Here is a 14,036-nt window from a genome sequence, read left to right on the forward strand (position 1 = left end):
GTTTGTCTGAGTTTCAACTACAAATCACTTTTTACCCAAACCAAAGATCCTGACACCAGACTGAGGCCACAGCAGGAAGGCTTATCACTAACCGAGCGGCCATTCGTCTGGAAGAAAGTTTTGTACTTCCCTGTTTAGTTTGAACTCACCTCTTCCTGTCTGCAGACAAGATGCTTCCTTACCTGTTCCCTCGATATCTCACATTAATGTGGGCAAACTGGGATTAATATACTTTGTGGTTGTACTACAAAGTTAAAATGTAACTATTGAAATTACTTATTCAATCATTCCTCGAAGCAAAGCTTTAGAAAATAAAAACATACATTTGTAAACATCTTACAATAGGTAAATTGAGGCAATACTTTATATTACTCCTTAAACAATTTGTTGGATTAAGCAATTAGTAACTTTACAGACAATTACAACATTTTAAACAACAATTTCAATCATCCATTAATCATTTTAAGGAGTTTATTAAATAAAATATGTTCTCCGATGTTCTCATATCATTAAAAACTAAACGACAGTTTGGGCTCTGGTGACTTGTGATGGGACATTTTATAGACACAAGCAAGTCATTGATTGATTGCAGCAGCAGTTTCCCCTTTTTACACATTACATATCTCCAGTATTGGAGCCGAACTACAGCAGTAAACACATGAAGCACAACCTGAACAACAGCTGATGTCGTATGTTTGTAGATCTGGGTGCACAGCGGCCACAACGCCAGCGGATACTTCACCGTCTACGGAGACGAGGCGCTGCAGTCGGACCATTTCAACTCCAGACTCAGCTTCGGAGACACGCAAACCGTCTGGGCTCGAACCGGATACCTGGGCTTCCTCCGCAGGACCGAACTGACCGACGCCAGCGGAGGTGAGGACGTGACCGAAACGATCTGTTCGTTCAATACTGTCAATGTGTGATTACTGGGGCTGACGCTAATCTTTAATGTTCTCATATCAGGATTAAACCGCTTCAGGGCTGCCAACCCTGAAGAATCCGTTAGTCTGGTTTTCACCGGAGAGTCACAGCGTCCCATGATGGTCTAAATGCTGTTTGAGAGGCTGTTACTTGTTTATATTTTTGGTATTAAAATAGTCAGATGTCAAGACACTGAATATTTGGTGAAAGTTAGTTGCTTGAATCCAACAACATCATCAGGCTTCAAAATTATACATGAAGTTTAACCAGGAGGGGACTCAGACGCAGCCATTAAGCCCACTAAACCAACAGAGTTCCTGTTTTCTGAATGCAGTGAACAGAATATCTGAGTTTATCTTGTGACTTTAATACAAGTAAATCAACCTGTGCAGGTAGAACCTGTTAGATCTTCAAGTTCAAAGCCATAACAATTTGGCCGTGATACCATCGATTGGCTTTGAGAATTTTCCAACCAACAACGTCAGAAGAGGTGACACCTTCACCTGCCTCAGTCAAACTACACCTGTAACCAGTGGTCTTTGCATCAAGGCATGCATGTTCTGTCTATGTTTGTATATTTTATTATTTGACCTTTAACCAGGATTTGTTGAAAGTCTTCTGGCCAAAATGGCAGCACAATCATGTGAACTAACACAACTCACTTGCTAGTAGTGTTCTTTATTATTAGATGATTTATTAATGGACATTTATTGGTCTGTTTTATTCACCGTCTCCAAGTGGAATTTTTACTTTGTTGTAAACTTCTATGAGAAATGACAATCGTCCTGCATCAGGAGAAAGAAAACTTGCAACAAAAGGCACTTGAGATTCCCCTCAGAGTAGATAAGTCATGAAGTTACTGTTTGTGTAGAGCGTCATGACGCCCTGTACGTGGTCGGTGCTCTGGAAGAAGCCATGGAGCTGAGAGGGATGCGTTACCACCCCATCGACATCGAGACCTCCGTCATCAGGACGCACAAGAGCATCACAGAGTGGTGAGAAACAACGGCACCACTTCATTACTACACAAAACTTTAAGTTTCACCAATTTCTAATTGTTACGCAAGTTTTTAGCACAAAGATTATCAAACTACATTGTGAACAGTGCAGTTTTTCATCATCTTCTATGTGTATTTACATAATTAATGGAGCACAAGTACCCTGTGGTGTTTTTAGTAGCTACTACAGAGATAGAGAGGGGCTGACCTGCAACAAGGATCATTGCTGTTACGTTGAGCTGTTGATATTGTGGCTTTTTTGGCTGAAATTTCTGCAGTACTTTCCATATTTTAAAATGCGCAGGAAACACCTGAGGAGAACGGATCCTCTGGGTGCCTCTGGCCTTTCTAACCACCAACATGTGCTCGTTTCAGTTCCACTAGGAACTCATCATTGTGTGATTGCACAAATTAACACCCTTATTTGTGAGATCTTTCCAATTTTTCCACAAAAAGATTGTAAATGGTTGAACTGGACGAATGCTGGGCGGTATGGTGTGGACACAAACCTGGGGTTTGTCCAGGTGCTCCAGTTTCCTTCCACAGTCCAAAGACATGCAGGTTAGGTTGACTGGTGACTCTAAATAGCCCATAGGTTTGAATATAAGCGTGAATGGTTGTCTGTCTCTACGCGTCAGTCTGTCCAGGGTGCACCCCGCCTCTGTGACCCTCCAAAGGATGAGCAGGTATAGCTAATGGATGGAAGGAAGACTTAAACACTTTTAGGGAGCCAGATTCAACTAGTTCCTGCTAATAAAAAACAAATAAACTACTGTGGTTGGAAGGAATTTGTTTCCTTCTTACAGTGCTTTGCACCCACGTTGTGTATCGCTCTGACCAAGCTTCTCCAGATGACCATTTTTTAAGTTAAAACCGAATTTAAAATTTAGGAATTAAAAATTTAGTAAAACCAACCATGTGATTAAGGAGTATGGAGAAAGAAAGCACTAAGGTTATCTTTTAGACTCCAGTTACGGGGCTAAAAGTTACAGAAAGGCATTCATTTTCCTGGTTACTTTCACTACACAGGGCGTTCTGACATCCTAATAGATTTCTAAATGTATTTTAGTTACAGACTTAAGGTTAATATAGCTATAGAAATATTACCTGAAATGTCACTACATAACATAAGCGTCGTAACAAAAAACCTGTGAGATCCTGGAGTGACACGTCATGTGCATGTTGTTTCTTCTTCTGTGCCCCCAGCGCGGTGTTCACGTGGACCAACCTGCTGGTGGTGGTGGTGGAGCTGGACGGCTCGGAGCAGGAGGCCCTGGACCTGGTCCCCCTGGTCACCAACGTGGTGCTGGAGGAGCACTACTTGATCGTGGGCGTGGTGGTGGTGGTCGACATCGGCGTCATCCCCATCAACTCCCGCGGCGAGAAGCAGCGCATGCACCTGCGCGACGGCTTCCTGGCCGACCAGTTGGACCCCATCTATGTGGCCTACAACATGTAGCGCCCCCTAGTGGCCGATATGGAGGTGGATGAAGGATTAGTTAGGAAGAAGCAAAGATGGTCTGCTCCTGAGACTGAAAAGAATAAAACCGGAGTCAGAGGCTGAGTTTGTGGCACGAGGGGAAAAGGTAGTTGACTTTTTTGCCCGGAATTTCGTCTCTCAGGCAGCGCTTACTCACAGGCTCTGTACTGCTGCCAACTAGCTCTCAGAATAAAGCGGTTATGGTTAGGTTATTAGCGTTCAGGCCAATGAGGCGAGATTTGTACTCAGCCTGAGAGGAAGTGCAGCCGCCCCCATCAAGAGCAAGAAAGTCCCCCAAGCGTGCGGCCCGGAGGCGGTAGAGGACAATCGTTAACGTAGCAAAGATTCGTGCTTTTAAATTGCGTGTGGCTCACTCTGTTTTCCTGTCGAGTATTTGCTGAAGTCGCTTGTTTTTTTGTTTTGTTTTTTTAACATGTCCTCGAAAAAGTTTAGGCTATTTTTTGAAAAGGATATTTACACAAAAACAAAACAAACTGTGGCAAAAATGATATTTTACGATATCAACCATTACAAAGAGCGAGATATGTTTTGATACGAGGGTGGGGTCTGAGGGGGGGCGAATCGCAGCTGTCCTTCAATTTTACGATGAGGTACTACACGTCTGTTTAATGTTAGCTTGTTGGGGTTTTTTGTAAGCGTTAAGTGTTACATTTGTTTGTTTTTTCAACATTAATTTCTGATCCGTCCGTCCCATCTCAGCGGGATATCAGTGTGCTAACGTTCATAAACTAACAGCTGCAGCCTTTAACTCTGTTTATTTTTCCGTACAAACTTTGCTTCGACTGAAGCAAAACACATAAATTCATATCATGTAAGTATGTACAAAAAGAAACTGATTTAATTTATTTTGTTTCTCTTTTAGAAGTATATGACGAGACGTTCAAGAATGTTTTGCTCTTGAATATTTGCTAATATAAAAAAAACAAAAAAGCATTGTATTATCTTGAGTGAAACACACTCCATCAAGCATATTATGGAAAATAGAAATATATGATTATAGATTATATTAAAAGATGAGCAAAGGATTCACACCAGACAGAAGCAGTTTGACACACGATGCTTTTTATCTGCATGCTGGTCTGAGATGTTTCAGTCAGTCAAATGGAAAATTATAAGTGAAGCTTTGAGTTTTATTCCAGCTTCCATCTGAAGAGTTCTGAACCAAAACGTCCAGTTTGGAGGAAAAAGGTCAAAACCTTTACAGACTTAATCAGTTTAACAGTCATTAACGTAAGCCATTCCTTAAAATTTGTGCACTCAATATTTTTTCAAAGTGAGTAATTTATGGGCAGCAGTTAGACTTCGCCTCATTGAAGCAAAATTTTTTGTAGTTCATAAAATCTATAATATGAACGTTTTTACAGTAAAACAATCTTTCTTCCGGTGTTTTAAGTGATGTCAAAGATATCATTTGTTCAAAATAACCTATTTTCATTGGCCTTTATTGTATATTTTCATTAACTAACTTTTCCAACTCAGCCAAGTGTAAAAGTTTTATGTGATAATTTGGCTTTTTTTTTTTAAAAAAAACACTTCTGTTTAGACTTTGACCGTCAGCCCACTAAATAATGCTGCGTATTACAAAGACAAAACTCTAGATTTGATGAAGTCTATATTAATACAACACGATATGTACGCTGAAGGAGTTATGGGTCACCCTAATCATTTCTCCTGTCTCTGGTCCCTTCGTAGGGCAACGACACTTTAAGAAATTGGGGGCAGAATCCACAGTCCTTGTTCGGAAGTTCAGCTGAAGGTAATATGAAACCTCAGCAGGCTGAGTCAATCGAATCCTGTGGGCATCTTTGTCCTGGTAGTAATTTATGGGTTCATTTACGGTATCCTGTCCCAGCAACAAACCTACATGCGAGGACTGTAGATTTGATCCCCCATCTCTTACACTGACGTCATGTTAGGAACTGATCTCTTCACAGCCAGTATGGACAGGAGGAATGATTACAGCGACCAATAACTGTTTGAACATGCAAGAGGCATCTGAGTAATGTTTTAATGTAGACTTCCGATCTATTCCAAACCTCTACTTTTTTTTTTTTTTTAAATGCATGAATTTGAAATGCACATAAAACCAAGTGGATGTCAAAATCATACTTTGTGCCGTGAGAAAAGTAGAAATCCTCGGCACTACAGTGTAATTTAGTTGTTTAAATGCAGGTAAAATAAGAGAATCCAAAATGAGCACCACTTTCAAGCTGAAAATGACAAAATGCTTTTCACATTTTCCATATATATCCATTCACTGTAGTGAACTAGTTCAAGATCAAATTACATTGTTTTGAATCCAAATGGTCCATCGCAAAGTAATATTAATTTGAGGGAATTAATTTCAGGGAACAAATTATTCAAATTTAAGGGAATAGATTACATATCTTAAGCATGAATTACTGCATTCAGGGGGGAAAACCGAGGATACTAAGTGCACTGTAATTGTAATTTAAGATCACACGTGAGTAATTCAAGGGGGAAATTAATAGAAAAAGTATTCCCTAACAATTAACCACAGTCTGTAGCCTAGCATGCCCTAACTAACATTTGCTGTAAGTGATCCAGGACCTCTGCTGCCCTCTAGGGGTGAGCAGGAGGAATTAAAACAACATTGTCCCTCAAAAACAAAAACAAGCAAATGACAAGTTTGTTGTAACTGGAGTTTTGGATCAGAACTCTTCATATATCACGTTTATCAGGGAACAAACAGGTTTTCTGAGCTTTAAAATGTAATAAATAGGAATGAAGTTAGAATCTCAAACTCTCCTTACTGGAATGAAACTCTTCAGTTCAAACAGACCAGCAGCAGTACTGGATTATTTTCTTTTAACACCTCCGGCTGGGAAAAGGTGAATCCTCATAAACACCTTCGAGTGTCCCCGAAATCGCAGGTAGGCGAGCTGCCGCTACTATTGTAAATATCAGAATCAGAAGTCCTTCATATTTTTGCATGGACAGATCAATCAGGGCTCATACAGTGATGTCACGACAGGAATAAAGACTGAAACAGGAAGCAGAAGGTGAAGGCGTTTTACCAGAAACCCTTTAACTCATTAGAGAGCCGTGGAGAGGTCAAAGGTCGCAGGAATACGACGTTCAGCCTGTGAAACGTGGTTTGGTTTGAGGTAGAAGCTTTTTGGCCGAGAATGTTCTAGTTTCAACATACAAGGATTTTTGAAAAGAAAAAAAAAGCACTTTCTTCACCGTTTCTTTCTTTTATCAGCAAAATGTACGTCCCCAGTATGTTTTTTTTTTTTTTAATGGTTTTAAAAATGTCTTATTTGAGTTGACGTAAAGTCTTTCAATTAAATAAATATTTCAACAATTTTGACAATAAAAAAAATGGGATGTTGGCGTATTTATTGTTACGCAGGTTTTAGGAGATTGTACAAATGGGTCTGCTTTGTCTTTAGGCCATTTATTCATACTGGATAGCATTATAATTTAACACTATACTTATATTGAGTTCCCAAAATGTCCGAATTTTCTACAATTTTAGATTCAGTGTGTGATCTAAACTGTTATTTTGAAGACGTAAACAATCTAGTTTGTTAAAGTTTAGATGAAGCAGCTACTGTGCTTTTTGATTCTGAATCTTTTCATTTATTACTTGATCAAACTATTTTGGTAACTGATTTTGAGTCTATAGTGTGGTCACACTGGAAAAGAAAATTAAGTATATTAAAAAACACTCGCTGAAACCATTGGTCAATGAATCTGTTCGATCAAGAGAAAATGTTCCAAAAACTACCAGTATTTGTTAATTGATAAATATTTTAGATCAATTAAAGAAAAATGCCAAATACTCTGGTTCCAGCTTCTCAAATGTAATGATTTGCTGCTTTTCTCTGTTTTGTACTGTAAATTAAATAATTGATTTTAAACTGTTGATCGGACAAAACAACACTTTAAATACTTTTTTCTGACATTTAACAGACTAGATGATTTAATAAAAAAAAAAAAAAATGTTGACATTAATTGATGGTGACATTAAGAGTTAGCTGCAGCCCTGCTTTTATTCCCGTACAGTGAACCAGTTTACTTACGTCCCTTATTAAAATCATCAAACTGCCTAAATATAACTTTTATTCCATTCTGTCTTACCTGTAGTGGTATTTAGCCTCGCAGACAGTTTTGGTTTTTCTTCGCCCAGGTTTGGAGACGTCCGTCTTTGAGATTTAAAAACTTCATCAGTCTTTCCAGAAACAGTCTCCTGGTTACAGCTGTCAACAGTTTTTATAGGAACTATTGTTTCTTCGATAGAAAGTAGTTCCATTTAATCATCATCCAGAGTAACTGGAATATTGCTTCTGGAAAGAGATGTTACTGTTAAAACTGTTAAATCTTTTAATTTTTTCAATGTTTTGAGCACCACAAACAAAACCCCATTGGAAATCTCAGACATATTTCAGAATCTGGACCAATAAAACCGAAACTATCTGCAAGGCTAAATACCACTAGAGTGATGTGAAAACATGTGTCATCAAAATCAACAAAGATGGAAACACAGGAACTTGTTGATACATTTATTTCCTCCATGTTAGCACATAGAATATATTTATATACATATTGCTAGCTAAAGCTTAAAAAAAAAAGAAATGTCGGGAGCATAGAAAATGTTAAGCCACAATCAATAGTTTACATATGGACAGAACAGAAGATGACCTACAGGAGGTGAGAACAAAGGAAACTTTACACTGGTTTTATTCCAGTTACAAGCACATAAATACTCTGCAAGTACAAGCTCAGTACAATTAATCTAGTACTCACATTGTATTATGTGTTAAAACACTGGAATAAGAACAATGAAAGGTCTGGTTATGGGCGACAATCTGATGAATTTACTCACTTTTTTAAGCTTAAAAACGGCTTCAAAGATGAGATTTAGCTCGACTGAAGTTCCAGAAAATAAAAATCAACATTGTCATATTGCGTTACTCTGAGGGAGTGCAACTATGTCTTTTCTTACACGAGGAGGAAAAACAAAACAAACAAAAAAGAGAGAGAAGGAGCCAGAGATACACACACCTTTACTCATGCAGTAAAAAAACAAAAACAAAAGTAAAACAGATACAAACTGGAATGACATCAAAAAGTTTTCCACGTCAGGGCGAAAAAAAATTTAACCTTCACACTGAAACTTTTACGGCCGGATGGACGAATATAAAAACAGTCAAAGAAAGCAGGTCACATGTGTATAACATAAAACGTGTCACCTTCAACAAGTGTGTCGGTTTGGGGGAAGATATTGGGAGATTTTCTACGTGACGTTAAAAACAAAACGCATTGAAATATTGGGACACATTGAAAGTGACCAGGAAAACACACACGTTGAAAATGACACAAACCTCAGAGTGTCGTGGTAACAACAGAAGCCGGAGCTGATGTAACGGTTGTACATTGTACAAAACTAGAACTAACAGTCATCAGGATTGCTGTGAACACAGAGAAAAGAAAAAAAACCTGCTGAAATCTAATATTTGTGGATTAATTTACAATGTACATATAATATGAGAGAGGAGATATTGACAGAATGACATATTTACATGTAGTGCAATGATGATGATAAAGAAAACGACGGCATGTTTGACCTGCAGAGGAGAACTGTGAGAGAACATTAAACAACTCTTTCCAGAAATCAAATAAATCAGAAACTCAGTGGATGAGGAGAGAGAGGTCAAACAGTAGCTGAACTGTACAATAACATGTTACATCTTAAAGTGATACACTTAAATGAGTTTCCAAAGAAAGACTCAGAGACGAGTGACTGAAGATTTTAAGTCTTTAAAGTCTGGAACAACAGTTACCGCAAATTCTCTCCAATAGTGGACTGTCTTCAAACAATAATAATCATATAGTTTGTTCTTATACAAAAGTAAGTTTCTACATTTTTCTTAGTCATGAAATCCCATTAAAAAACCAAAAACAAACACTGAATGTATCTAGAATTGTGTGTGTGTGTATCAAAGCCCGATATATCTTCTTCCTCTGTGCCATAGAGCACCATTGTTGTCCAAAAACTATTAAAAACACATCAATGAGCCGCACTGTTGCACTGCGTGACATGTTCCTTCATCACCACGAACACACACACTGTAGTTTATTCTGACTCAGTCCCACACACACCTTCCTGCTGCCCCAAACACTCACTAGAGCACCAAATGTGGATTAATCCGCTGCTGAAAATAGTCCCCAACAAATGCACTATTTCCTCCAGTGGCCAGCCGTTCTAGGAAACTACTGAGCCGTTTAAAAAAAAAAAAACAACAACAGGTGTTTTTAAAGATGTACGTCTTCAGTAGGAACCAATGGGCTTGGAGCTGAGAGACACAGACAGGAAGTCAGAAAGTATTAAGAGACGGACCAACAAATTCTTGGTTTTGGTCCTTTAAAAAAAAAAAAGGGATTTGTTGACAATAAGAAAAATATAGAATAACACCAACCTTTGCTTGAGGCTGCTGTTTATGAAACTCAACACTTCCTGTACATGTTTCACATTAACAGCCTTCCAGGTGAGAGGAAGAGATTATAACAATGTCCCAATTCCAGACTTCACACAACTTCTAAGCACGTTTTGAGTCTGTAGCGACCTCACACTGGAAAAGAAAACTAAGTACACAAAAAAAAAAAATCAGTGTGCAGACTAAACAAAGATGTAGAACTGAAACTTCACTGGCAACATTGTTTTTATAATTGAACCAAACTAATCGTTTATCAAGCCAAAATGGCAGATATATGCTGGTTCCAGCTTCTCAGAAGTGAGGATTTGCTGCTTTACGGTTTTATATAAATTCAATATCTTAGAGTGCTGGATGGACAAAACAAGTAATTTGAAGACTTTGCGAAATAGTGATCGGCATTTTCATCATTTTCTGGATTTTATAGATTAAACAAATAAATAAAATAATGGACAGATTAATCAATAATGAAAATAATCATTAGCTGCAGCCCTATCTTGATTTACAATATTGTCCCACAATACAATGCACAAAAGGAATTGGAGGAGCTGGAACAGATTTAACTAACCGTGGATGGCGGTTCTACAAGAACATTTTGCTTTCTCATGGTTAAGGTTAATTGGCAGTTGCATTATAAAGTCGCAATTTAAATGACATTTTATAGCACGTATTGTATCATGTCAGTATAGTATATACTTGATTCAGTTAGTCTGTAGCACAGAATTGGGACAAGGCTAGCTATGGAAAGATTTCAGAAAAATGTATTTGACATTTCAAAGTCTCTGTTTGATGTCTGTTGGCTCATTAATTGCATTATTTCCTGTTAGTACAGAATGGAAGAGTAACTTGATTTCTTCTATACTAACTGCAGAAAACATTTACCACGACAATTTATATATAGTACATACTGTATACAATCAGTATGTAGCGTGGAATTGGCACACGTATACCACCTGAACTGATGGAGGAAGTTTTGAGTTTTCATTTACAGCAAAAAGAAGCAACGGGACTTAAACACGAGGATAAAATAAGATAATATTAATAAGATAATTAGATATAAAAGCCTGTTCTCTCTATAAAAAAAAGGTCCTGCCCACTATGTGAGAATTTACGGTATTTTATTTGTCACTTAACAAAAGCACAAACTGATTAACAGCAATCTGTGTGTAAAAAAACGACGCGTCTGTACGTTATTTTCCTCCGTTCAGTCAATCTTCATAACTGAGGAAACAGTCAACAAACTTTAAAAGTGTCACACTTCTCAAAGAAAATCAAAAACTGGCAATTTGATTGCCCTTTTGGGAAAAAAAAAAAAGTATTCCAAGCACCATATTTATACACCATAGACATCCAGCGCAGAGAAAACTATAGAAAAGATTAATTTGATCATTCACATTTGCATAATGTTTTATATTGGTCCATCCGTCGTCACTGCTTATTAGACACCAGCGAGCTTCTGGTCTTCTCTTCTTTTTTTGTTTTACCGTTGATAAAATTGTTTTTTTGTTTTTTTTTTTTAAAAGACTATGAAACTATCAACATGCATGTAGCCTCACGGGGAGTAAGAGGATGAGAAAAGAAAAGTAGAAACAGGCACTGACCACCAACCACAGCATAAGCAGTGAAAAAGTCTCATAGCTAATCACTTCAAGTTAAAAAAAAGAAAGAAGAGAGAATGAATTTCGAGTGTACATCACTACAAAAATGACACTGACGAAGCCCGGAAAAATATACATCATTGTTTCACTTGTAGGAGGGCGCAGGGGAGGGAGGACTCACCAGATCGTCTCAGGTAGGTTCAACAAAATGTCAGAGTTTTTGGCAATATTACAAGCATTTGGGTTGTTAAGAAAACGAAGTGTGCAAAAAAGTGGAAAAACTGTCAAATCGTGGAACCTCTCTAAGATCCAGCTCAGTAAAGATTGCTCTATACATTTCTCCAATTTAGAACAAATTAAAAACTTGATATTTCTTTTTTTTTTAATATCTGACTCATAAAAATTACAGTCTATTAAAAAAAAAAAGATCCCAAAAATGTGCATAATAATATTAATTTTAATAATAATAAATGGAAGATTTATTCTGTCGGCGCCTTTTAAGGCCGACCTCGTGACCCTGTTCCCAATAAGTGACTTGAGGACAATAAGATTTTAGGTAGAAATGATAAAAGGTGCTATCCACCGCACTAGTCCCATGAAAAAAACAACAATATATTAACGTCTGTGAGCCATGTCGTCCACTATTCAAGATCTTATGCAGTTTTTTGTTATTTTTTAAATAGGTTTTCTCTATGAAAGCAGAGCTAGTTCAATGTTGCGATGGTACTTACGGTATGTTTTTTTTGTAAGATCGACGGTGTGTATTTGCTGCATTTACAGTAAGAAAAGTGATTTAAAAATTCAGGTAATAAAATGTATTCAGTTAATGTTCATCTGTTACTAAACACTTAAATAACACATTCTCTGACACGAGCTCAAAATTAGCACTTCAGTAAAAAGAAAAAACAGAAGTCAAAAGAAACAACACAAAATCATACCATAACTGCATTCGAGCCATGCTCTCGAGCAATCTGTTCAAGATTCATAGGGGAAAATTAACAAAATATAGAAAGAAAAATCAATATAATGGGTACATTAAATAATAGAAACAAAATTAAAAACAATAAAGGGAACAAATTGCTCTTTTCACGCAGAAAACATCGGGTCCACAAAGTTTTCAGGAAGGCAAGTAGAGACGCAGGAGAGAGAGGTGTGTGTATGTGTGTGTTGTAGACACTGACTGACAGAAGGAGGAGAGGATGAGAGCCAATGGCGTGCTGTGTAGGGTCAGGAGGGGCGGGGCTTGTTCATCTCTTCCTGCGGCAGGTTCGTTTGTGGTCAGCGTGCCAGTGCTCCTGCTGACACTTGATGGAGCAGTACGAGGTGTTCCAGCAGCAGTGGTACATGGCCTCCTCCTCACAGTTATAACACTGAAAACAAGACAAACAAGTCTGGTTACAACGTCAGGCAAAACACTAAAAAAACGAGGCGGAAAAAAGTAAAGATACACCAGCTTTAAAAACACTGATACAATTAATTTACAGCACAAACTGAGACTTGAGAATGAAAGTGTAATAACCTGATTATTTAGTATATCAGGGTATTTTGTGTTTTTTTTATTTACGAGAATGTATACCATTTCATTATTATAATTGCATTGAGGCATTGTAATTTAATTTTTGATAAATAATTTCATTGTTTATTATACAGTTAAAATATGCATTTGCATAGTGTTAAAAGTTTATAAATAGAATAAGAAATCATAGTTTATTCAATAGGAAAGAAACCCAGTAATGTTTGTTTTGTCATTATTTGATTTACTGGAGTGTACGTAATGACGCAACACTAGAGCGTAGGGAGAGAGAAAAAAAAACACCACCCGAGAAGCGGGAAGGACGGAGCAGCAGTGACCGTGGCCGCACATTACAGGAGCTCGCAAAACCTAGAAAAAGTGTTTAAAAGCCGCGCTTCAGCACACTTTGAAAACTTCCCCTTGTTTCGGAGGACTCGCAGACGACTCGTGCAGCCTGGGGGCGAGTTTAAATAGTTTTCTGAAGAATGAGCTGGAAGAGCTAAGCTAAAGTTGCTAGCGCCGTGTCTTTGCTAACTCACCTCGGAACCAGTCGGGAGAGAGAGAGACGGCGTGATCACCGGACGATCCCGCACTCACCTGCGTTGAGGACGACAGCCAGGTGAGCGGATTCCGTGTGCCCATCTCATCGATGTACTTCCTTCTTTTTTTTTTTGGCCGTAATGGTGAACTGCAGACTGGTAGGATTATTCATAACTATTACAAAGGGATTTGAGCTCCAACGCGCGCGCCAACGAGACGCAAGCTTGCTGACTCACTCGTGCACTCGTGGCGGGAATGACTCTGGTATATTTGATTTAAAACTGAACCTTTTCAATATAAAAGCATAAAACGTATCCACTGTGTGAGTCTCGCATTTGTACGCTGCAAAATCAACACTGTAAAAGGAAAATAACCACAAGGTAATTACATTTAGAGCTACCTGTTTTTAACTAATTATAAATTATTATACCTGAGAATCCTTTCATTTATTTTGAAGCTAGAATCATATTTTTACCCTAGACAAAGGTTTTATACATCGGG

The 14,036-nt window shown here is 38.0% G+C and overlaps 2 protein-coding genes across 11 annotated transcripts in view; one reads left to right on the forward strand and one right to left on the reverse strand.

Annotated features, from left to right (window-relative positions):
* dip2ca (disco-interacting protein 2 homolog Ca) overlaps nt 1-8,163 on the forward strand; it is a 234,798-nt gene extending 226,635 nt beyond the window's left edge. For all 5 annotated transcript variants that reach the window (XM_044219310.1, XM_044219314.1, XM_044219312.1 and 2 more), the window contains 3 exons: nt 702-876; nt 1,796-1,919; nt 3,129-8,163. In XM_044219310.1, coding sequence (XP_044075245.1) covers nt 702-876; nt 1,796-1,919; nt 3,129-3,381 — 552 coding nt within the window. In that variant the 3' untranslated portion in view covers nt 3,382-8,163. The remainder of the gene's footprint in view (nt 1-701; nt 877-1,795; nt 1,920-3,128) is intronic.
* zmynd11 (zinc finger, MYND-type containing 11) overlaps nt 7,939-14,036 on the reverse strand; it is a 34,633-nt gene continuing 28,535 nt past the window's right edge. For all 6 annotated transcript variants that reach the window (XM_044219320.1, XM_044219318.1, XM_044219319.1 and 3 more), the window contains one exon: nt 7,939-12,852. In XM_044219320.1, the coding sequence (XP_044075255.1) occupies nt 12,730-12,852 (123 nt within the window). In that variant the 3' untranslated portion in view covers nt 7,939-12,729. The remainder of the gene's footprint in view (nt 12,853-14,036) is intronic.

The sequence above is a fragment of the Siniperca chuatsi genome, linkage group LG13, assembly GCF_020085105.1.
Source record: "Siniperca chuatsi isolate FFG_IHB_CAS linkage group LG13, ASM2008510v1, whole genome shotgun sequence".
NCBI classification, from domain to species: domain Eukaryota; kingdom Metazoa; phylum Chordata; class Actinopteri; order Centrarchiformes; family Sinipercidae; genus Siniperca; species Siniperca chuatsi.